The 24,505-nt window shown below is 57.9% G+C and overlaps 2 protein-coding genes across 8 annotated transcripts in view; both read right to left on the bottom strand.

Annotated features, from left to right (window-relative positions):
* The window catches only part of ABCC3 (ATP binding cassette subfamily C member 3), a 56,176-nt gene extending 55,630 nt beyond the window's left edge, over positions 1 to 546 (bottom strand). Inside the window, exon 1 of the mRNA XM_047759273.1 lies at positions 399 to 546. Coding sequence (XP_047615229.1) covers positions 399 to 443 — 45 coding nt within the window. The 5' untranslated portion in view covers positions 444 to 546. The remainder of the gene's footprint in view (positions 1 to 398) is intronic.
* Positions 547 to 9,234: 8,688 nt separating this feature from the next.
* The window catches only part of CACNA1G (calcium voltage-gated channel subunit alpha1 G), a 67,972-nt gene continuing 52,701 nt past the window's right edge, over positions 9,235 to 24,505 (bottom strand). For 4 of the 7 annotated variants that reach the window (XM_047757876.1, XM_047757877.1, XM_047757878.1 and 1 more), the window contains 10 exons: positions 20,948 to 21,099; positions 20,106 to 20,215; positions 18,714 to 18,847; positions 18,339 to 18,409; positions 18,127 to 18,205; positions 17,912 to 18,033; positions 17,209 to 17,562; positions 11,909 to 12,086; positions 11,442 to 11,611; positions 9,235 to 10,284 (listed from right to left, as the gene is read on the bottom strand). In XM_047757876.1, coding sequence (XP_047613832.1) covers positions 9,547 to 10,284; positions 11,442 to 11,611; positions 11,909 to 12,086; positions 17,209 to 17,562; positions 17,912 to 18,033; positions 18,127 to 18,205; positions 18,339 to 18,409; positions 18,714 to 18,847; positions 20,106 to 20,215; positions 20,948 to 21,099 — 2,108 coding nt within the window. In that variant the 3' untranslated portion in view covers positions 9,235 to 9,546. Of the gene's footprint in view, positions 10,285 to 11,441; positions 11,612 to 11,908; positions 12,087 to 14,061; positions 14,197 to 16,385; positions 16,530 to 17,208; positions 17,563 to 17,911; positions 18,034 to 18,126; positions 18,206 to 18,338; positions 18,410 to 18,713; positions 18,848 to 20,105; positions 20,216 to 20,947; positions 21,100 to 24,505 lie in introns of all 7 variants that reach the window. The other 3 variants (XM_047757874.1, XM_047757875.1, XM_047757873.1) reach the window with 2 other exon arrangements.

Raw genomic sequence — 24,505 nt, 5'->3', positions numbered from 1 at the left:
GAAGCCCAGTAGGCCCCGCCTCCCAAAGCACCTGGTTGAACAGGTGTGGGGATGGGCATCCACTGGTCCAGGGGGCCAGTGCTGAAGGATCAACAGGATCTAGTAACCGGGAAATGCCCCTTCTGCAGCCTGCAGTCAGTCCCAGAGAGGGATATGGGTGAGGTGGCAAGTGTGGGCACCTTCTGATTCCGAGCTGCCACCCACCGTGCCAACAAGAAGCCTAGCACCTGGCTTTCCCAGGCTCGCCCATGTGGCTGGGGAAACCCGATGCAGATTTCCCCGACCACGAGGGAACCGGCACTGGGCGACGCCTCGAGACCCGCTCCCGGCATCGCATTGCCACTCCCCGGGCTAAGGGTTCGCTGGTGCTCCCTCTTGGTCCCGGGACACCTCCTTACCCAGAACTTGGAGCTGAACTCCCCGGAGCCGCAAAGAGCGTCCATGGCGCCGGGGCTCGGCGACGAGGACGGCGAGAATGAAAACGGTGGCCTTCCAACCCGGGACAGACCCAGCAGCCGCCCAGAGCCGCCTCTGCCCCGCGCTCCGCCCCCGGGCCCGCCCTTCCCAGCCCCACCTCCAGGCTCTTTGGGTCGAATTGCGGTAGCACCTCCCTAAAACTGCAGCTCGGTGGGGGCCCTGGACACAAGGACCACCCCTTCCGGGGACCGCTGGGCCTCGCGGGAGAGGTACCCCTCCAGATACGGAGGCAGATCGAGCGGGAGCAGGGTCTGCCCAAGGGGCACACGCGGCTCTCCCAGGGAAGACGTCTGCGGTGGGGAGGGAGGGCCCCCCTCCCAGGAGTCAGGGGACATGAAGAGGGACAGCGCGAGACTCCTTCCTTCCGTGAATAAACGCTTGATAAGCTTACGTTCATCTCTGGAGGTCAGTCTCCTCATCTGTGAAATGGGAAGAGCTTGTGTGCCCTGACAACCCAGAGGCTATCTCTTCCCCACAGGTTGTCCAGGAAATGACAGACACCAACACACAATGTGTGTGTGTGTGTGTGTGTGTCTGTGTGTGTGTGTGTGTGTCTGTGTGTGCGCGCGCTTGCCAAAGGAGAGAGGGGTGGGAGGGGATCCCAGCACTATCCAAACAGTGGCTTCCCATGATCCTCTTAAATTGCCGCCTGGCCACATTTCCGTCCCTCCCTGGTCTTGAGCCTGCTGCTTCAGCAGCCTCGGTGCTTCCACTTTCACTTCTGCAAAACAAGGATAATCACAGTACCTATATCACAGGGTTACTCTGAGGATGAAACGGGAAAGCTATGCTAAGCGTCAAGCATATCTCTGGCACACTTGGTAGGCACCCAACACGTAGTAGCTTCCTCTGCTTCTGCCTGGTTAGGGTGGCGGAGGGGCAGGTGAGGCCCCAAGAAAAGCCCCACATCAACACACTCCTCCTAAGCCTGAGTCTCCACATTTCCAATCTGTGAAATGGGTTTGGGGTCAATGGCCTCCTTCCCCTGCTTTGGCCCCGGCTTGGCCATGCTGGGATCCCTCCCCGCCTCCATCTCTCACTCTTTCTGTCATCCTCTCTTCCCTAATGGGATCCCAGAAGCCAGTTCGCTACCCCTCTTGGGGTTGAGAAAGAATCTTCCATTCCCCCAGCAGCTCTTCCTCCAGCCCATCTCTCCCCTGCCCATGCCATCCAACTTTGTCCCTGTCTGTAGGGTCTGCCCAGGTGATGCTTTCCGGGGCACCGATCCCCAAGAGAAGGTGTTTTTTCCTTGGCGGCTCAGCAGCAGATGTAGGTGGCTGCCAGCAAGATAGCACAGCAGGAGATGCCATCGTGGCACAGCAGAAATGAATCTGACTAGGAACCATGAGGTTGCGGGTTCGATCCCTGGCCTCGCTTAGTAGGTTGAGGATCTGGCGTTGCCGTGAGCTGTGGTGTAGGTCACAGACGCAGCTCGGATCTGGTTGCTGTGGCTGTGGCGTAGGCTGGAAGCTGTAGCTTCGATTTGACCCCTAGCCTGGGAACCTCCATATGCTGCAGGTGAGGCCCTAAAAAAGAAAAAAAAAAAAGCACAGCAGCAGCAGCCACCTCTGGGCAGGCAGGAAATCTCTTCTGCCAAGGGCTATCAGAATACAGATCTGAGCCAGCATGAGGTCTGGGATGGGAGCCAGGTGGTCAAGGCTCCCCCTCCCCAGGCAGTAGGACTGGGGGCCTCTCCCCCATCCCTGGGCAAGTGCTCTCAGCCCTTTGTCTGCCCCCCTTCCCCAGCCCCACTTTCCAGCCCCCCTCTGTCTCTGAGACAGGCTCTACAGAGCTTTCACAGCCTTGTCACAGTGTGCATTGGGTTATATTTAGTTGTGAAAGTTCTGTCTTCCCTGCCAGTCTGAAGGGTCCCCCAGGGCAGGGATCGACTGAGTCCCTTCCAATCCCCCCTCACGCCTCCAGCAGAGCCTTTCGTATACTGTGCGACACACCCCTGGATGTGTCTGGGACTGTTTCTTGAGCATTTTGGCACGGCACCATCTAAGCTCTCTTCCTGTTCTGATGATCTAGGCTTCGATGGTGAGCCGCTGGGACTCCTCCACCCAGCTTTTCTCTAAGTTTGGGGCCAGGACTCTTGGGTTCTGTCTTCAGCCCTGGGGCTGCAGCACCATCCCCTTTGGCCCCAGCCTTGTTCAGCATTGGGCCTGCAGCACTGGGTGGGAGCCTCCGAGTTGGAGATCATGATGGGACCCCTGGCAATCTTCACCTCCTCCACTGTCCCCGGAAGCATGCACTGGGAGCACTCTTCCTGGCCCCTCATGGAATGTGGCCCCTTTCCCACCAGCCTTGAATAATAACTACAGTATTCCTAGGATATTAGGGTTTTGGTTGTTCTTGCAAGACCAAGGAAAATGAAGCCCCAGGGCGACTTCTGGCAGAGGCAGGATGTGCTCCATGTCTTCTGAATACTGGGCTACTTCCATGCATCCTCTGCGGGGTGGGGGTGGGGGAGCATTTCCTGCATCCTTAGTTGTTGCACTCATGCCCCACCCCCACCATCAAGATTGCTTGTCGTGCCTTCCCCCTGTGACTCATCTCCCTTTCTGCACCTGGCTAACTCTAGTCCTCCTTAAAGATTTCACTCAAGCACCTCCCCGCCAAGCAAGACTTCACCGAACCCCTCCCATCCCAATCCTGGGCTAAGGACCCTTCTTTTCGCAGCCCGCTCTCCTTGTACTGTATCATTCGTTGTCTTGCATAGCATCCCCCCAAAATGTGCACATCTTAAGGACAGGGACCATCTTGGCTGCACCTACAACATGTGGACTTTCCTGGGTCAGGGACTGAATCTGAGCCGCAGCTGCAGCAACACTGGATCCTTTAACCCACTGCCGGGGATCCCAGTTTGGGGATCGAACCCATGACGCTGCCAGCAACCCAAGCTGCCGAAGTTGGATTCGTAACCCACTGCACTGCAGCAGAACTCAGGACCATCTTAAGGGTAGTCTTGTTTATCCCTGTACCCTCAGCACCCAAGACAGTGCCTGGCAAAGTTGGTTTTCAGAAATTTTGTTTGTTTGTTTTTTGTTTTTCAGGGCTGCATCCATGGTATATGGAGTTTCCCAGGCTAGGGGTTGAATCAGAGCTACAGCTGCCAGCCTACACTACAGCCACAGCAATATCAGATCCGAGCTGCATCTGCGAACTACACCACAGCTCCTGGCGATGCCAGATCTTTAGTCCACTGAGCAAGGCCAGGGATCGAAACCGAAACCTCATGGTTCCTAGTCAGATTTGTTTCTGCTGCGCCACCATGGGAACTCCTGGTCTTTAGGAAATGTTTGTTGACTGACTAAACCAGCATCCAGTGTCCTTAGAAGAGATCATATGTAGCAAGGCCACTGTAGCATTAGGTACAGTCCCAGCAGTGGATACTGTCCACTCTGCTTTTTTTTTTTAATCTTTTTTTTATTTCTTGGGCCGCTCCTGCGGCATATGGAGGTTCCCAGGCTAGGGGTCGAATCAGAGCTGTAGCCACCTGCCTACCCCAGAGCCACAGCAACGCGGGATCCGAGCCGCGTCTGCAACCTACACCACAGCTCATGGCAACGCCGGATCGTTAACCCACTGAGCAAGGGCAGGGATCGAACCTCATGGTTCCTAGGCGGATTCGTTAACCGCTGCACCACGACGGGAACTCCCCCACTCTGCTTTTGAGTTTTCAGAACCAAGATGTTTTCAGCTGGAGGCTCCTGAGAGGAGCCATAAAGACCTGTGTGTTGGGCTGCAGGGAGAGGGTCCGGACCTCTCCCAGCTTTAATGGCCCTAATCCCATCCTCTCTCTGCAACAGACTGCAGCCCCAGGCAGGATGGACAGTGTGTGCTCCATCCCTCTCCCCGCCTCCAAGCCTGCCAGTGAGCATCCCAGGGGAACCCTGGCAGAAAGATGCAGAGATAAGATAATTTCAAGGTACAGCTTCAAGCAGAAAGACAGCAGGGAGAAGAAAGCAGAGCAAGTGGGGGTCGGGGAGGCCCAGGGACGGGAAACCCTGCAAAGGAAGGGAGTCAGGTGGAAACGGATAAGACGGGGGAAGGGCAAGGAACAGCAAAGGCTGTGAGTTCTCCCTTCCACTCACTGCCTGGTTCCTTTTAGCCCTTGTGGCTCTTTGAAGGCCTGGAGCCCCCCCCAGACCCGCTTCCAGATCTCAAGCTCCAGCTCTCTATTCCCATGCAGTGGAGCATGATACCTTTCCTCCGGACCCCCATGCAATGGGGGATCTGCACTGGCCCCACTGGCTTTTACACGTCTGCCCCTCCACCCCTAATCTGCACTTAGATCTGATTTGGCAGGCATGCGAGCACTGGCTGCTGTGCCCGCTTCAGGAGTTTTCAAAGCAAGAAGAATTAATTAGCTCCACGAGCCACGGTCAGCGGCTTCCGCCCCTGAACCAAGGCTAAGTCACAGTTCTTAGCAGAATTCCCTCATGGGCATTCGCTGGAGCCACCACCTCCTTGACCAGCCTTGCTGTGTCCTCAGAGCAGGGTGCCAGGCCACAGCTAAAGTCTCTCTTAATTTTTGGCCGCAACCATGAAGTTTCTGGGCCAGCGATCCAACCAGAGACAAAGTTGTAGCCTGGGCCACCGTTGCACCCATGCCAGATCCTTCACCCTCTGTGCCACAGGAACTTCCTAAAATCTCTTTTGAGGGTTAATTTCCCTTCTGGAAACCACTGTCCTAGATTTTCCTGGGTCCACTGACGGTGGACTGGGCACCATGGACTCAGCCCTCTGATGGCTGGGATTCCAGAGAAGTCCTTTACTGGGCTCTGCAAGACACTTTCCTCCTTTGGGGGCGACACAGAGCATCCATCGATAGGTATCCAACAGTGTCGGTATCCTCTCCCTGGCTAGGTACCCCTACAGAAGGGGCACCTGGGTGGTACCAAGTGAAGGTGTCTTGTGCTGCCACCTGGTGTCTGATGCCCCCACTGCACTGTGTGGCCAGCCCTTCCCCCCCAACCCCCCATAGGAAAGGTGAGAGGAGGTCACAGAGCTGTGATGGCTGAGGATTAGGGGTGGGGATGGAGGTAAAAGTGTTTGCAGAGTGGGAGAGGTCTGGGTGGGGCAGAGGAAAGGGCAGGAAGTGACAAGGCAGGGGATGGAAGGAGGAGGAGAGCAGGTGCTTTGAGGTTCAAGGGCGGCGTTGCGTTACCGAGAGGTGGTGCCTGGGAAACTGGGTAATTACAGCGTCAGCCTTAGTCAGCCCTTGGCCAAGCACCTGAAGCTGAGGGACAGCTTCTCTTGTGGCCGAGCCTCTCTCCACACCAGGTGGGGGGCTGTGGGCTCCTCTAAGCCTCTGAGTGCACCAAACTGGGAGCTCATGGGTACATTTCCATGAACGCAAATGTGATGGCTTTGGAAAAGTCCTCCCTGGCAAGTCATTTTGTGATCAGGACGCCTCACGCCGTGTCCCTTTCCTTCCACAACGGGAAAGAGGCTTGGATGATGTGAAGCCAATTGTCTGGATGTTGTCCTGACCAAAGGTGAAATTCTGATTCTGCCCTTTCCTGGCTGTGTGATCTCGGGCAGGTCACTTAACCTTTCTGAACACATTGCCTCATGGGACAACGAGGGCAATAGTACCTCCTGTGCTAGGGTGTTGTGAGAAGTCAGCGAGAGACTGCAGATGAGCCTCAGATTTGTTTTTAGCACCAGCTATGCTTGCTCCTCTTCCTAGTCCTCCCCGCCCCCAGAGAGACCTTTTCTTGGAGTCTTAAGGTAGAGGAAGCCAAAGCAGCCAAGCCCGAGGTGGGGGCCTGCAGCTGTTAACATGATTTCCTCTGAACCTGTAAGGAGACAGCTGAGAGCAGAAGCACCAGGGTAAACATTCTTACCTCCAAAAGCTCCCCCATCCCTGAAGCTCCCGGCCAGTTCCAACCCAGTCTGGGGTCCTAATGGCAGACCGGCTGCCTCCACCAGCCCCTCTTCCCTCCAGACTCCTCCAGACTCCTCCGCTCCCCACCCCAATGTATCAAATAACCATCTAATCAAACATCATGAGGTTCTCATCCTGTTATTATTACTACGGTTAATAAGATTCAGCAGCGTCATGATTTCCACTTCAAAACCCTTTTAATGAGACAGAGAGTTTCCGTCACTGATAAAGATTTTGGATTCCCATTGTGGCGTAGCGGAAATGAATCCTACTGGTATCTATAAGGATGAGGGTTCGATCCCTGGCCTCGCTCAGTGGGTCAGGGATCCAGCCTGGCCGTGAGTTGTGATGTGGGTTCCAGACATGGCTCGGATCCCGTGCCCCCCGCGTTGCTGTGGCTGGGGTATAGGCTGTCAGCTGCAGCTCCCATTCAACCCCTAGTGTGGGAACGCTCGTGTGCCATGGGTTGGGCCCTACAAAGCAAGCAAACAAACAAACAAACAAACAAAAACAAAAAAAACCCACCAGATTTTACATTGTTGGGGGCGAGGCCACAATCCTCTACCCACATATATCCACTCTCACTCTGAGGGGGTCCTGGGGGCAGGGGGTGGGTAGGAAACCTGGGATGGAGGGGAGGGGGTAGCTGCCCGGCCTCTGGATTCACCTTGACCCAGAATTTTCTAACCACTAGAGGAAGAAAAGACCCCAGAGCATCTTCTGCAAATCTACCCTCCTTAGGGAATAGATAGCTATGAAGTGCTACCAAAATATAAAAGCTTAATCTGCAGACCCAGGGGACAAAACTCTATGAATTTTGTGCAGCTTTGCTTTTTTTTTTTTTTTTAATAAAAAGGCAGTTCCTACATGCACTCCCTTCTTCCCACCCAAGGAGGCCAGAAGAAAAAAGCTTCACGCTAATGCACACCCTAAGAGGATAAAACTAGATGTTTGCTTCAAGGAGTGGTATCATTTCTGTCCAAAAGAGCAATTAGAAAAACTTTCATCAGCTTAGAAAATACTGAATTGGACAAAGCCTCCAGGTTCAACCATCGAGCAGCTACCCCACCACCTCTCCAGAAACCCAGGATCAGACAGAGGCTCTCAGTGAGGACTGCTGAGCCCCAACTGTCACTGAGGTTTCAAGAGTCCTGGGGTTTGGGAGTTCCCGTTGTGGCGCAGCAGAAACGAATCCGACTAGGAACTGTGAGGTTGCGGGTTCAATCCCTGGCCTTGCTCAGTGGGATAAGGATCAGCGTTGCTGTGAGCTGCGGTGTAGGTCGCAGACAGGGCTTGGATCTGGTGTTGCCGTGGCTTTGGCGTAGGCCAGCGGCTACAGCTCCGATTCGACCCCTAGCCTGGGAACCTCCATATGCCTCGGCGCCGCCCTAAAAGGACAAAAGACGAAAAAAAAAAAAAAAAAAAGAAAAGAGTGCTGGGGTTTGAAGGTACTGGGGGTAAGGGGGCAGGAATGTCAAGGGAGTGGGATTGGGGTGGCTGGCAGGGACAGACCCACAGAGCCTGCGGTTAATGACCATGGCATCGTGTCTTGGCAATGGAGTTTCAGACAAAAGTGGTAGCACCAGAAAGGAGGCTCTGGGCCAAGGCACCCGCCCCTCCTCCTCTCCCCTCCTTCCCGCTGCCTCCTTGGCTGTCTTCGCCCCCTCCCTCTTCTGCAGGCTCCCACTGGGCAGGCAGCAGCCGACTTTGTAAACACCTTGACAGCGCTCATTCATCACCCCCTAGGGGGCCAGCTCCCCACTCAGCAGCCTGGCCACCCGACCCTGCCAACTCCACCGGGAGGTCCCAGCCCGGCCCCCCTCCATCTCAGGAGGGAGCCGCTCACTCGGTGCGCACAGCTTAATCTCATTGCCGGCCCCGATGGAGCAGCACCCCACCATGTCCCAGGGGTCCTCCCCCAAGGAGGCAGGCTGAAGCCCTGACCGCTCAGGTTATGGGGCTGCAGCCTGACAAAGGAAAACCCAGTTACACGGGCTCCCCCCCACACCCCAAGCATCCTCATTGCGGCAGCTGAGGTCCCTCCCCCAGCCTCAGTCAGCCCCATTATCCAAAACAGCTTCATTATGCCAATTTCCAGCTTTCAATGGGCGGCTGATAGCTGTCAGCAGAAATAAGAGTTAATCTGGAATTACGCACATTCACAGAGCTGCCTGGCGGAAAGGAAGCGATAAAGCTTAGAGAGAAGCAGGAGTAAACCCCACTGGTCCAGGCTGCCCACCCAGCAGAGGGGCTTCTCTTGCCCCTGGGAGGGAGGGGTGTAGCATTTCCCCGCTTCCTCCCACCATGGGCACGTGTAAACACGCATACACATGCACAGAGGCAGCTCCCACCCCTCCCCTCCCCACCACCCACTCCCCATCTCCAGGAATCTCTCTCCAGTGCCATCTGGAAACACCTAACTCTGTCCCTTTTTGCTTTTACTCTGGACCGGGATTAACTTTTTATTTTGGAAAATTACTTTATTATAGATATAGATATGTATGTATGTATATATAAAAAGGTTCCATTTCATTTGTAAAATCTTTTTTTTCTTTTTCTCTCTTTCTCTCTCTCTTTTTTTTTTTTTCCTACAGAAAAGGATGACGAGGTTAAAGGAGAAAATAAGTTACATTGCAGTTTCCAAAATGGTTCTTGCTCTCCACTGAAGACAGGCCCCCGCCAGGGCTGTAATGCACTCTCCGGTCCCAGCTTGTGCTTTGCAAGAAGAGGGAATATAACTAGACTAGTTAGGTTAAAATAGCCAAGAGACAGACGCCTTCGCCTCAAAAATATTCTGAGACACATAAAAGCAGAAGGAAACAAGTCTCTTCAGTCACAAAATGCTGTACATCCCGCAAATACTAGATTCAATTAATTTAATAAAATAGAATATACATAGAGATTCTGCACAAACGTATTGCTTTCTCCCAACAGCTCCTGGTGTCGGGAACCTCAGCTTCCCTGGGCCTCTCTCCCTCTGCCTGGAGCCAGGGTGGCCAGGGCTGCTGCTTCTAACGCTCCAGAAATTCTGCTTGCAGGTGCCCAGCGCCACTGAGGCAGGGGGAGGGCCTCCTTGGTGTCCATATGGAACGTTTTTCAGGAATAGAGCCCAGGAGGAGGAGCTAGGATTTGGCACCCAGTGGAGAAGGTGAGTGGGGGGGCGGGGGCAGGACTCAGGGGTCCAGGTCTGCTGGGTCAGAGGATAAACCAGAGAGACTCAGCACGTCTTTCTTTGGGGAGGGCGAGGCAGCCATGCTGTCGGGAGGGCCGGAGGCCGAGGGATCCTTGGAGTCGCTGGATGGAGCCCTCCGCCGGAGGCAGACGCCAGGGCTGGGTGGGGGCCGAGGGCCCTGGCTCTCTGGGGGGTCTATGGAGATACTGGGCGGGCTGAGTTTCTTCTTGGGCCGGCTCCCAGGTCCCCCAAGAGGCTGACCCCCGAGGCTAGAGGGGCCGGGACCCAGGCGGGGTTGGGAGCCACTGTCCAGGCAGCTGACAGCGATGGAATGCCTCCTCTGTTCATCCAGCCAGGATGGAGGCCGTCGGGGGCAGCTCTGGGCCTCCACGCTGTAACATTTCTTCAGGTCCCTCGGGGATGGGGCTTCTTCCTGGCCGCCCACCGGCAGGAGGTCTCCTGAAATCCAGCTCAGCTCCGTGTCCAGCTCTAAGCTGCTTCTGGTGTCTGGTGGGCCCTCATCCCGGGCAGGTTCTGGGCCTGGGCAGGGTGCTGCCGGGGGCATGTGCTTCAAGATCTTGCTCTGGCTGCGGGAGTGCGGTGGCGCCTGGGGGCTGGGGCGGCCCCAGAAGGAGGAGGCCCGGGCCAGCGGCGGCGGGGCGGGCCCTTTCACCTCCGACAGCAGGTCTTCCCTGCTGCCCAGGCCCTGCACGTCCAGGGAATCCGTCCTTATTGCTGCCTGGATGGGTCGGGGAAGCGGGGGAGGGCTCAGCGGGGCTTCCTCTCCCCAGTGAACTGTCCCACTTGGCAGCCCCTCCTCCCCCTCCATGGAGCTGTAGGACCACCCTAAGCAGAGGTAGCAGGTTCTGCTCTTGTTGGGAGATGGGGAACCACATGCCGTCTGACCGCTATCATCCACGGTGCCCCTACGCCCACCCCCAGGCCGGCAGGAACCGCTCCGTACAGCTCCCAACCCCTGCCATCCAAGAAGGCACTGGGCCAGCTCTGCTCCCCAGCTGGCTTCTGCCCGCCTCCCAGCCTCGACCCAGGCTATTTCTGTGTCCTTAAATACCCTCTCTGAATGGCAGGCACCCCTTGACTTTATGGGCTCCGTGATTTAGGGCCTGACTCTTTCCTCCTGGGCACCCTGCTGCACACACACACGTGCACCCTGCACACTGTCGCCACAATGGCCCGATGGGTGTAGGTCTCCACTATTACACCATGAGCTCCAGACGGCAGGGGCTGTCTCATTTGTTCATGTCCCCAGTGACTGACACATAGGGGCGGCTCCGTGAATATTTTCTGAATGGATGAGGGCTGTGCCGGCTCCCCAGATGTGCTGGATGGAGCAGTTTCTGATGTGGCCATCCCGGCACCGGAGGCACACACAGCACGGGCAGTGGCCTGGGCACAGTGGCGGAGGTTGGGGGGGGGGGGGTGCAGACGAGCCTCACCTGGCTACAGGAGCCTCTGCTCTGTGCCCCCCAAGTGTGGACTCTGGAAGGGGGGCCCTGGGCCTGGCCAAAAGGGGAGACCACCTAAAATGTGCCTCATGCCTCTCAGCTAGGTCTAGAAGTACAGAGGCTCGGGAGGCAGCTTTGGGCCTTGGACAGCGAGTCCAGCCACCTGGGTTCTACCTCCAACTTGACATGCATCCCTGGGCAAGCATGGCCCCCTCAGGTCTCTGGGCCTCCTCTGTGAAATAAGCAAGGGGGTGCAGATTCTCAAAGGGCACAGGCCACTTCTGCTTTGCCCAGAACTGTGTCCTTGGTACCTAGAACTCAGTCTGGCACATCACTGGCACACAAACATTTGACGAGAGAATGCAAAACCCATCACCAAGAGCCTAGGGTTCCCAGCCCCGGCCCACACCCACCCTCTACCCCTGCTCACCTGGCGCCTGAGGGGCCTCTGAGCCAAAGGGGAACGGCCGGGCGGGGGCAGTTTGGGGATGGTGACCCAGGTGGGGGCACCATGGGGCTGGAGCAGAAGGGGGGCATCTTTGGGAAGCTGCAGGATGTAGCTGGTGTCTGCTGGCTGGGAGTGAACGGACAGGATGGAGCCTGCGAGGAGAGAGGGAGGGGTGAGAGAACTGGCGGGTCAGTGTGCCGAGTCCCGAGTCCCCCCGAGTCCCTCTCGTCCACTCTCTCCACGAGCCCCACCCCTGTCGGGGCCTCTAGCCTCACACCCCACCCCCACTCTGGATCAAAAGCCACCCCTCTCAGGCTGGGGGCTCCCCAGAGGTAGGAGAGACTCCCTTGGCCCCCTCGGCATCCCCACTTCCCAAGGGCAGGGCGGAGCTTAGGCAAGGATGGGATCTCCCAGCTTAAGCCGAGCCGACCTGCCTCCAGCCTTGGTACCTGACTGAGCTTTGGGGAGCCCCCAGCCCCTGTGTCCCAGGGACCCCTCGGCAGTGCTCCCATCCCGGCACATGTAGCTGTCGTTGGGCAGAGAGTGTGTCCGGCTGACCCCAGCCTTTCGCACAGTCAGCAGATCTGGTCCCAAAAGGATGGGCACCTCCTCAGGGTGGGACTCCATCTGCAACAGGAGGGAGGTGGGAGGGAGAGGGAGCACCCCGATTGGGTAACTGAGGCCGAGTCTGGCCACAGAAACCAGAAGCGCCTCCCCCCGCCCCGGCCCCCCAGCCCCTCCCTGGACCAGGTGGCGATGGGATGAGTGTGGTCAGGGAGAAGGGACAGACACACGGATGAGCCCTCCATACAGAGGGAGGAAGGGGGTGGGAGGATACCCCGCCCCCTAGAAAACCATTCATACGGCATGACCTTGGCATGTCCCAGGGGGGATGGCAGAGGAGCGAGGGGGTGTCCAAAGGAGGAGAGCAGCCCCCAGCCCCCAGCCCCCAGCCCTGCAGGCGGCCCAAGAGCTCATTGTCAAGGGCCCCTGGCGAGGCTCGGAAGCTGTCCAGTGGAGAGGTGAAAGCTAAAAGCAGCTCCCCCATCCCAATTGCTGTGCTGGGGCTGAGGGGGGATTGGGAAGTGGGGGAGGACCTTCCCAAAGATCAGGGTCAGAAGAGGCAGCCCCAAACTGCCTGCAGAACAGAGGCTGTGTCGCCATCTAGTTCCTTAAGGTGGCCCCAGCACCCAGCCCTAGACAAGGGCTGGGTTGATAGGAGTTGAATGACAGAGGAACACTGAGGGGATGTCATAGCTGGCTCACCTACCTGTCTCCTCCCTGCCCCCCTTTAATTAATTACACAGTGATTCTGGCAGGTGGGGTGGGGGGGGGTCCTCCTTTAGTGGACAGACTGGGGATGGGAGTATGTTCTTTGAATGTATTTCAAAGGAAGGCAGTAACACAGCCATTGACCCCAGCTGGAGGGAGACAAGGTTTGTTCCTGAGAGATTTCTCCATCACTCAGTCTGTTCCTGGTTCTCAAAGAGGCTGTGGGGTCCTGCCTCCACAAAGATCCAGCCAGTTAAGTAGCCCCAGCAAGCCTGAGTGTGGCTGTGTCGGAAAATGGTCTGGATCCTTACGCTTCCTGGCTCAGTCCCAGGCTCCACTTCTGCCAGCCACTCCAAGCGCCCCAGGAACCCCTAGCCTATGGTCAAGGCCCTGCCCTAGCAGAGCCCTGTCCCTTCTTATGTCCCCAAAGGAGGAGGAAGGCAGGGAGGAAGGGGCTGCTCACAGTCAGATGGGGACAGGGAGCTGGGCAAGGGGGGGAGAAGCTTTCAGAACACAAAGAAGCCCCCCAGGATGTGGGGACACATAGGGACAGTGACAAGGGAGACAGGGACGGCCCCCAGGTGGAGAAGGGCATGGTAGTGGCAGCAGAGATGTGGCTCTCACCCAGTATGTGGTGGTGAATGGCTCATGTTGGGGGGGGTTGCTGAGAGGGGGAGGGCTGGCTTGCACAGGGCTCCAAATACAGAGACTGACTCTGCATCCAGACAGGCCCTTTGGTCAGCTGTGCTGCAATCGGATGACACCTCTGTGGGTTTTGTTTCTTTTTGTTTTGTTTTGTTTTTTCGGTCTTTTCCAGGGCCACGCCCACGGCATATGGAGGTTCCCAGATTAGGGGTCTAATTGGAGCTGTAGCCGCCGGCCTACACCACAGCCACAGCAATGTGGGATCCAAGCCACATCTGTGACCTACACACCACAGCTCACGGCCACGCCGGATCCTTGACCCACTGAGCGAGGCCAGGAATCAAACCCGCAACCTCATGGTTCCTGGTCGGATTCATTCACCACTGAGCCACGATGGGAACTCCCATGACACCTCTGTTTTTGAGCTCTGTCACTCCTGGGTGTCTGGATTAACCCTTTCACAACTGCCGCCCCTGGGCTCTTCTGGGCAAGGCCCCCATTTCATCTGATCGAATTTCATTGTCCCCCGTGGGGGGACCCGAAAGACCGAGCAAAGCCTGGGGCACTAAGGCGCCTCTGGGTGGGACCCGGTGGCAGAGCGAGAGGAGGAGAGGGATCTGGAGCCCTGCAGCCAGCCCAGCCCCTGGAGAGGCTGGCGGAGCAGTGAGGGGCTGTGTGTATGTACATTGCTCTCCAGGGCACTAAGTAAGAGTGTGTGAGTGTCATCAGGCAAAGAGTCATCCGTCAGAGCTAGAGAGCAGGGCGGTTCAGACACAACCTCTGACGTCAGAGACAGAGCCTCCATCTCAGCTAGAGGGATCTAGACAGGGAGAGAGATGATCAGGCATAAGAAACCAGGACAGGGCACACTCTCGAGTGTGCGTGCACACACACACACACGCACACGTGCACGCACACACACAGACACGCACACGCGCACACATCACACAGAGCTCCTCTTCCCCGTTTACCAAGCATAAGGAAAAAAGGCCCCCCTTCTCTCTCCCCACCCCTTTGCCAAGAAAACTGAGAGCGCCTCCCCTCCCCCCCACTCCAAACCCCTGCTCTGATCAGGGAGGCTGCGCAGGCACCAAAGAGCCAGAGCAAACAGTGACAAAGCGAGGAGACACAGAAACACATTCTAAAGATGCCCCAGGAATCTTACAGCCCCTCCCACACTACCACCACCCAGGGAGGGAGCAGGGAGCGGACAGGGTTTCTGACTCTCAGAAAGAAGATACCAGGAAAAAAAAAAAAAAATGAAGAAAGGCCAGCAAAGCGCCTCTCTGCTCCCAGCACAGACAGAGCAGCGTGGGGGGCGCTGGGGACAAAGCTGCCAACCTGACAAGTGCTTTCTGCCTATTCTTTCTGCTTGCAAAAAAGCCTGGCAGGACTTGGCCTGCCCCCAGATTCAGGCGTCTCCCCTCCCAGGTCCTCCCCCGCCTGTCCTCTCCTGCTGAGGTTCTGGGAGAGGCTCTCCTCCCGCTGGCCTGAATTGGCTACATTCTGGTGGGCCACCGCACCATCTGGCTGGCTCACCTGGGATCGGCAGGCAGGCTTCTATGCCTGCAGGACCCTGGGGGAGAGTGGGGCCACGCCTCCCAGATGAGCTGGCTGCCAGGTCACCTTCTGAACACATGCTCTCCTCCCCCAGCACCTTTCCCCATGAGCTTCCTTCAGGATGGGAGGCCTCGGGAAGGGACGCGCTCTGCACTGACCATTCTAAGGTCATTGCCGGGTTCAGATCCTCATAGCCTATCTGAGACTGAATCCCGACAAGGGGTCAGGAACCACAGAGGCAAGGTTCCTTCCGATTTGAGGATCACTGTCCATTTCTTTGCATCAGGCTACAGGTGTCCCAGGGGCCGGGAGCCTGCTTGCCTGCCCCAGCAGCCATCAGGGCCCACAGAATGCTAGGCTTTCTACCTCCAGCTGACACCTGTCTCTGTGCTTCCACCCTGGGCTTTGTTGTTGTTGTTGTCTTTTTAGGGCAGCACCTGTGGAGGTTCTCACGCTAGGGGTGTAATCGGAGCTGTAGCTGCTGGCCTACACCTCAGCCACAGCAATGACAGATCCGAGCCAAGTCTGCAACCTACAGCACAGCTCATGGCAACGCCGGATCCTTAACCCACTGAGCAAGGCCAGGGATTGAACTTGCAACCCTGTGGTTCCTAGTCAGATTCGTTTCCGCTATGCCACGACAGGAACTCCAACCCTGGGCTTTCTTGCAGTCCCTGACCTAGGGGACATGTTGGTGGGGTGCACCTCCAGGTGGAGGGCATCAAAGGCAGCCAGACAGGTGCCAAGGGTAGAAGGAAGAGGATGCCAGAAAGCAGAGGACCTAGCTGAGATGCTGTGGAAGGGGCAGAGCTTGGGGAGGAGCCAAGTCCTACTGCAGATCCAAGTCCTCAGAAGCCCCTCCCAGCTGGAAGCCTCGCATCCCCTCTCAGGACCAGGTCAGAAGCCACCGGCTACTGACAGCACTTGTCAATGCCCAGTGGGTTCCATAGCTTAAAAAAGCCACCAAACAGAGGACTGGGGAGAGGGCCTTGGACATGGAGAAGAAGCAGCCCGTGGCCTAAGATGTGTCCCTCAGTGGGTGTCCTGGCCACCTGCACTCTCCCCCAAAGCCCCTCTCCCCTGGATCTGGCATCTCACGTCCTGAACCCCTAAGGTCCACTGACAACCATCTTCAGCTCCATCCTCCTTTTACCTTCCAGGTTCTTGCTCGCAGTTGCCCTCTCCAACCCCCCCCCCCTCCATCTAGCCTCCCTCGGAAGGGCAACTTCAGCATCCTTATCTTCCAGCTCCGAGTTCCTGAGGTTGATCTCAGTCAGAAGAACCCCCGGCTGCCTCCTGCCAAGCCCAAAGCACCACTGAGGCCCCGAGGCTGTTCTTTCCCCAGATACCCAGTGGGCAGGAAACACCCCCGCTTCCCCAGAAGCATGGCACAGCATGGCACAGCCCAGCACAGTCAGGAGAAGGGGCACAGCACGGGGACACAGTAACCTGTGGGTCGGAGCCGCCCGGGCTGCGGGCGGGAGGGAAGGCAGAGGGCTGGCCCCCTGGGCCTGCCAGCTCGTCCATCAGCTTCAGCTCCCCGTCCAGGGAGCCCTGGATCATCAGGGATATGGTGTCAAACAGCTGTCCGTCCTGGGGAGGACGCGCCCATAAGGGGAGCCAGAGAGTCAGGGGAGCAGGGGTCAGGGGAGCAGTGACGGGGACGTGCCGTGGCAGGGGATCGAGAAGAGGCACAGAGAGAGAAAGAGGTCACACGCGTGTGTGCCCCCCCCCACACCCACAGAACAACAAAGACACAGAGAACGAGAGCGGATGGGGAAGATGGGGAAGGGAGGTGTGGGCAGAGGAAGGAAACGTGGGAGACGGAAGATGAGAAGAGCCCACAGGGGGAGAGGGAGGAGGAAAAAGAAGATCGGGGCCAAGGACCAAGAGATGGAATTAGGCAGGTGGAAGGGCAGGGAAGGAAAGGGGTTTGGCAACATCGGGCAAGGGTAAGAAAGAAACAGGAAGGAAACAGAAAACAGCCTTGAACCTAAGAGCCAGGAAAGGCGCGTCCAGGCCAGGCTGGAGGCACTGGGACGGACGTGCCAGCGGCTTGTTGGCCCCATGCCTCGAGTGTGGGCAGCCGTCTCTGGGGACAGGCAGGGGCCTGCTCGCTCCTCTGCATCCAGGCAGGAGGGTCAGAACGATTCAGGAGACCTGAGGCCTGCTTGCTGCCCGCTCCCTGTATGTGACCCACCACTGAGCACCCATGCCACCCGTCTCCATCCCACACCCTCTCGAGGGGGTGTGTGTGGGGAGGGTTGCTTACCATGGGGTGCTCCAGGGAGAAGTGGGAGGCTGCTCCAGCACGGGCCGCGGCCTCCGGGGCCCCAGGCTTGGGGCTGCCGGGGCTGTCGGGACCGTCGACCCCAGGCCAGAGGAAGGGGCTGCCCAGCGGTGAGGGGGGCTGGGGGCTGAGGGTCTTCATCTCCAGCTCCAGCTCAGCCTCCAGCTCGGCCTCCTCCTTGGCCTCCTTGTTGCTCTCCTCCAGGTGCTTCATCAGCACAGCAATCACCACGTTGACCAGCACAAACTGGGCTGTCAGCACGAAGGACACGAAGTAGATCGGGGAGATGACAGTGTTGTAGCAGGTGGACTCCTGGTCGCAGTCCCGGAGGGTGTCCTGGGGAGGCGGGTTAGAGGGGTGAGGCCGGGAGGGCAGGGGACAGACAGAGCCGGCCCGGGGAAATCGGGAAATCGGGCCAACCGGGGCCATGGGGCTTGGCAGCGGGAGAAGGAATGGCAAGAGGAGGGCGTTACAGTGTCCTGGGGGCAGAAGAGCATGTCGGGGGCGGGGGGGGGGGGGGAGGAGTTCCAGAGTGTTCCAGTATGGGGGAGGGACGGTCACATGCTTTGATTCACATGCAACTTGTCCTGAGCCAAGACGGGGGTCGGGCGGTGGGGGGGGCTGTCTCCTTTGGGACCGAGCCAGCCCTGGGAGGGACCTTGCCGCCGCCACCGTGGGCTCTCACCTTCATGATGCCATTCCAGTTGTCACCTGTGGATACTCGGAAGAGGGTTAAGAAAGCCATGCCAAAGTTCCGGAAGGTGGCATGCCGGCCCAGGCCCTCGCAGGGGTGTGTCTCGTCACACTCTGGAGGAGGAGGGAAGGGGAGAGGGGCCCGAGTTAGTCCAGGGCCCCTGGGTCTGCAGCCCTGGCTCCTCCGCCCTCCCTACCCCAACTCACCCAGGTCTCCAAAGAGCTCCACGCCCAGAGCTGCAAAGATGAAAAACAACAACATGAAGAGAAGTCCCAGGTTCCCCACCTGGAAAAGAGGAAAAGAAATGGAAAAGGTGCCACTGGATCTCCTGGCCAGCTTCCCTGAGCCCCCGCCCCTGGGGAGAGCACCCTCTCCTCCCCGAGAGGACCCTTCCCACCCACCCTCGCCTCCCAGCTACCTGGGGCAGGGCCTGCATCACTGTGTCCAGCAGCGCCCGCATGCCCACAGCCATCTTCAGCAGCTTTAGCACTGCAGAACAGGACAATGTCGTGAGCTGGCCCCTCTGGGTCCCGGGTCACACAGCAGGTGGAGCGGGGCCAGAGCCGGGGCTGGGGCTGGTGGGATGGCCAGCCCCAGCCAGCCAGGCTGCAGTGGCTTCACCCCCTCCCCAGGCCCAGCCCCCAGCCTTCCCCTTTGGCAGAGGCTGGAAGAAAGGCCCACGGGAATCCACACCCACCTGGTCCCTAGCCAGGCAGAGCTGACCCCTGCTCTCTCCCCGGGGGCAGGTCCCCCTCGGAGGGTGGCTGGGGTAGGCAGGCAGCCAGGCACTGACCTCGGGCAATACGCAGCACCCTCATGATGCGGATGATGGTGGGGTTGATGGGCAGGGAGGCGTTGACCTCGATCTCCTCCAGCGTGATGCCCATGATGGACAGCAGCACAATGGCCAGGTCCAGCTGGTTCCACCTGAAAGCCCAGGACACAGCTCCCTGAGGGGGGCACGGCAGAGGAGGGGGCAGCTGTGACAACACAAGTGGCACGTCCTCAGCCACAGAAAAGAGGGTGGAGGAGTTCCCGTCGTGGCGCAGTGGTTAACGAATCCGCCTAGGAACCATGAGGTTGCGGGTTCGATCCCTGGCCTTGCTCAGTGGGTTAAGGATCCGGCGTGGCCGTGAGCTGTGGTGTAGGTCGCAGACGCGGCTCGGATCCCATGTTGCTGTGGCTGTGGCGTAGGCCAGCGGCTACGGCTCTGATTCGACCCCTAGCCTGGGAACCTCCATATGCCATGGGAGCAGCCCAAGAAATGGCAAAAAGACAAAAAAAAAAAAAGAAAGAAAAAGAAAAAAGAAAAGACGGTGGAGGTCAGCCAGTCCAGCCTTCCCATCCTCCAGAGAAGGTGTGGCTTATCTATGTTCACACAACCAGCGGGGGAGCACACGTGGGGCTAGGACTTTAGCTCAAGGGCCTCGGCTTTTTGTTTTTATTTATTTGCTTTTCAATCGGGCACTCACGTGGTATTTTCTCTGTGCCCAGCACTATTTGAAAGACTTTTCAGGTAGGAACTCACAGTCTTCACAACTCTATGATGTAAATACAGTTATTTCCCTCTTTTTTTTTTTTTTTTTTTTTAGGGTCACACCCGCGGCACATGGAGGTTCCCAGGCTAGAGGTCTCATCGGAGCCATAGCTGCTGGCCTATGCTAGAACCACAGCAATGCAGCATTCGAGCCGCATCTGTGACCTACACAGCTCACGGCAACACCAGATCCTTAACCCACTGAGCGAGGCCAGGGATAGAACTTGCATCATCATGGTTCCTAGTCAGATCTGTTTCCGCTGCGCCACAATGAGAACGCCTATTTCCCATTTTATGGATGAGGAAACTGAGGCACAGAGAGATTAAGTAACTTACCCAGGATTGTCAGCTTCTAAGTGGTGGAGCTAGGATTCAAATCTGGTCCAGGCAGTCTGGCTCCAGGCTAGGCCTTACTGCTTTCCAGCTGTCAGTGTCCCCAGGCCCTGTCTGGCCAAGATCCCTTCCTCCCCTCCCATTTCCCAGGTCCTGGATACGCCCCCAGCCCCCACCCCACCATCAGCCCTGGGTGGGTCTCAGAAGCTGAACCTTGGGACTCAAGAAAGATCTTCAGGCCCTAGATCATTCCGGGAACTCCCAGGAGACATGCCGTTTCTCCCGCTCCTTGGCTCCCCTTCCCCTCTCTGTTACCTGTCTTGGAAGAACCGTCGGAAGCCAAAGGCCACCAGTTTGAAAACTGACTCCAAGACAAAGATGACAGTGAAGATGTAGTTGCAGATCTTCAGAGCCTCATCCAGGATCTGGCAGGGACGGGGGCAAGATGCAGTCCTTAAGCCCTAGGGCCGATGCCTGCCCTGACCCCTCGCGACACCTCCCAGATTTGGGAGACACAGGGAGAGTCTATGGGGACTTTTCCTCCCTGCGCCCGCCGTGATGGGTGACACGTGGCCACCACTCTAGGATACTGTTGGGTTCTCATTTACATGCAGGATCCAGACTTCGTGTTAAAGGATCTCTCTCTTTTGGAGATGGTGAGATCACGAGACAATGTGCTAGAAGGCACAGAATGCTAGAACTGGAAGGGGCCTTTCACATTACCAATTCAATGTCCCCATTTTACAGATGGAAAAACTGAGGCTTGAAGAGCAGCCGACGGAGGCTGACTTGGTGAGTGGCAAGATCACAGGTTGAGGTTTGCAACTGGACGTTCACTAGAATCTAAACTCCAGAAGGGCAGGCGACAGTCTGCCCTCTTTTACCCTCAAAGGTCCAGAGCCCAACACAGAGTAGGCACTCCATGAATATCTGCTGGGTGAAGAAACCAGGTCCTCCACTTCCTAGCTGTGTGACCTTGGTCAAGTCAGCTAACCTCTCTGAGCCTCAGTGTTCTCACCTGTAAAACCAAGAGAAGACCCACCTCCAGAGGTGGACGCCCTGTAGGGTTGCCCAGCGCTCTCCTGAGGGGTCCCGGCTCAGGTCGGGTTCGCCTCGTGGCTGGAGGTGGGACCAGATGGCCGGTCACCTGCTCCTACCTGGGGCTGCTGGTAGTGCTCCATGGCCATGGTGACCACGTTCAGCCCAATGACACCGGTGATGAAGAGATCCAGGTAGTGGCTGGTACACAGGTGGTGGACGAGGAGCCGGAAGCGGGGGTAGTCCGAGTAGTAGGGTTTGCACTGGGCTTCTGGGGGGGCGGGCAGTGGGGGAACACAGCAGCCATTGGGCCCTGCCCCTGTGCTCCTCCACCCACATTCCCCCCACCCCCACCCCCCAGCCGCCAGCCTCTACTGCCAGAGCTGAAACATTCCAGCGTCATCAGCATCCTCGCCCTCCGCACGCCGCCCTTTCGGGGAGGGGGGCAGCTCTCTTGGTGTCTCCCCTCCAAGCATTTGTTCTACTGGCTGCAGTTGGTTGCAGAGGGGGTCAGGACATGCAGAGCTCCCCACCCACATTAGACGCCAGGTGAGTGCCCTCCCCGAGGCAGCCTCCCAAATCCACCAGCCCCTCGGTGACACCCTCGACCCGGTGCTCTGCAGCGAGGCCAGATCAATAGATGAAAACAACAGGTCTCATTGGGCTCAGCGGAAGCTCCATCAATGGAGAGGGGAAGGTTCTTGCTCCCTCACCGAGCTCAGCCTCTGGCGGGGAGCAAAGATTACACAGAGCTGGGATTTGGAGATAAAACCGGAGATTGGAAATTGGACATCTTCTTGGCTGGCTGCACTGACCGGCTCAGAGGGCCTCCGGGGGGTGGGCAGGGCCTGGGCCTCCTGAACCCTCGTGTGGGGGAGGGCAGAGGGGAGGCCGCAGGGCTCTGCACCAGCCCCGCCAGGAGGACTCACCCAGTTTCTAATGAGGCAGTGCCCAGCCTGCTCCGGGGCCAGGGCAGCTTCACCTGCAGTCTGGGCTGGAAGCACTGTCTGAGATCTGTCAGAGGCATATTTCTCTTGTAATTAGTGAACCACTTTGTTATGAAAATCACAGTGACAGAAGGTTGACCTACTATGCAGGCAGAACGAATCTGGGAGCAGACGATTTCAGGGGGCCCCTCCTCCGGGTGTGAGGAAAGGCCAGGCCAAGTTGGGGATACATGTCATCCGAGGTGCTTGACAGATTGGGCCCCCAGCAGCCACAAAGAAAGAAGAGGCTCCCCACGGGGAGGCTTGGGGTAGCCTCAGGTCCCAGACAGCTCTTCCCCCTCAGGAAGTCTAGGGCGGAAGCCAGCCAGCCAGGGCTGCAGCCTCTGAGGCCCATGCCAGGGGCGGCAGGAAGCTTTGGGCTCAGGCCAGCTCGGCTCTAACTCTCCTCTCCCATGCAGGATCGTTTAACAGAGAGGTAAACTGAGGCAGGGAGCGGCCTGGGGTGGGCCCCCACCAAAGGCCGAAGGAAGAAGAGTACCCAAGAAGCTCTACGTTCAGCCTCACCAGATGCCACGCTCCAGCATCAGCCCTGAGGTCTGGATAACCAAGTGACACAAAGTCCCCGGGGTTCTGGGGCACCAAAGGGTGCCTTAGGCCATATTTTTGTTTCCAGAGACGGGCCAGCCAACCGTGACTCTGTGGCGGCCCTCCCGGCCCCCAGGAGGACAGGGGTGGAGAGGCCAGGGACCGGGGACAACGTGACGCCACGGGTCATCCACACGGCGATGCGATCTTGGAGGGTGGACCGGGTGAGCTGGCCTCTTGCTTCCTTCCTTGAGTACCCGCAAGAACCAGAGGGCGCTAGTCGCCCAGCGTTGCCTTAGCAGCCGGAACTCTTTCTCTGCATTAATCTCCATAAGTGCCGAGCGCACCCGATCCCATTATGCTAAAATATGAATGGAGAATTAACTAAAATGTTTGAATACAATTCGGTTAGAAGAAGCGGCTCCTTATTAGCCCCATTATTAGCTGAGACAATGCAGAGGAGAGGTTGGGATGAGTCTCCCCCACCTCCCCCGTCACCCCAGTCTGACTGTGTAGGCAGCCCCAGGCCACAGGGAGCTGCCACCGCCGCCACCTCCCAGCCTTGCTCTAGGAGTCAGAGGAGCCGGTGGCCGGGGATTCAGCCAGCGACCCTCCTCCAAGAGGCCCAGAGGGTGGGACGACTCAGGCAGGGCATCCGTTCATAGCGACCGGTCCCAGGCCCTTGAGGTCTGAACAAATGTCCCTCTACCCTCGCCCCGATCCCAGACCAGCAGGTGCCAAGACTGCCTGAACTCCCCGCCCGAGTCCCTCACCAGCTGCCGGGTGGGTTTAGCGTTTGCCCAAAGGCTTTCGATGTTGGGCTCTGGGTGATGCCACCCCCTTGTTGCTCCTGGGACCTCAGTTCTACCGGCAAACATCTGAGCTCAGAGAAGAAAGTGAGACCCCCTGGGAGGAGCCTGGGTGAATCTGCTACTCTGAGAGCTCCAGCTATGACCCAGGAGGGGCTACGACCAGCAGTCACGGGCACGTTGGCAGCCCTAGCCCCCACCACTTTGCCTCCCACCAGTATGAGCTGCCTTGGGCAGAGAAAATCCCAGAGTCAGACAGTGGGGAGAAGGGCACCCCCAGGACTGCCCAGCCCCCAGATGGGGCAGGAGCAGAGCAGAGGTGCAGGGGGGGGTGCGAGGCTGTGGGTGAGAGCTACAGGCAGTTAGTGGGGATGGCTGGGAGCCCAAGGCAGAGGGTTTGCACAGGAATGGCGGGAGTAGGAGGAAGGCAGGGGTCACTCCCAGGGACACAGGCCCCCACGACAGAGGCCACACCTTCAGCTGCTGTAGCCAGGGCTGATCAGTGGGTCTCAGTGGAAGGAGAGCAGATAAGTGGAGACAGAGGCCACCGGTGGCCGAGGGGAGGGAAGCTGGTGCTGGAGGCTGAGTGATCACTTGGGGCTGAGCTGTTCCCCGGCAGCCCCAACTCTCCCTCCACCTGGAAACTGGGCCGGACCAGGTGTCTGGTCAGGCCCATTCCCCTGATGATCAAGGACTCTTCCCTTCTGCCTTTCCCTGGTCTGGTTGCTCCACTCCTGCGGGGGGCAGCACAGGGTGGGAGTGGTGCTAAGGGGCAGTATGGTGCATGTGCAGCCCCGGATTCCAGCAGCTCGGACGAGTGGATGTGACTACATCCCCATCGCACTGCTGGGTAGACCACTGTGCCAGCCTCACCACCCCTGTGAGCTGATTGGAGATGCAGATGCTCAGATCCCACCCTGGACCACTCCGTGAGAATTTCTAAGGTGGGACTCAGGAATTTGCGTGTTGATTTTTTTTTTTGGCTGTACCCATGGCAGGTAGAAATTCCCAGGCCAGGGACTGAATCTGCACGACCGCAGTGACCTGAGCCACAGCAGTGACAACGCCGGATCCTTAACTGCTAGGTCACCAGGGAACTCCGGGAAATTTGATATGTCCTCTGAGTGGTTCTTAGGCGCAGTGAAGTTTGAAAAGCTCTGGTATTGGCTGCACAGCACATGGGGTTTGGGAAAGAGGGATAGGGGTGATCTGAGCCCTAGTTTGGGGTCTCTGAGTCTTCATCACTTACTCGGAAAGTAAGACACTATTATAACCAGTGAACATTGCTGCCTGTGCCAACAGGAACATGGCAGAATGTCCCTGGGGGTGGGGTGGG

The sequence above is a fragment of the Phacochoerus africanus genome, chromosome 14 (genome assembly GCF_016906955.1).
Source record: "Phacochoerus africanus isolate WHEZ1 chromosome 14, ROS_Pafr_v1, whole genome shotgun sequence".
In the NCBI taxonomy this organism is placed as follows: domain Eukaryota; kingdom Metazoa; phylum Chordata; class Mammalia; order Artiodactyla; family Suidae; genus Phacochoerus; species Phacochoerus africanus.
This window is presented reverse-complemented; position numbering and strand designations above follow the sequence as displayed.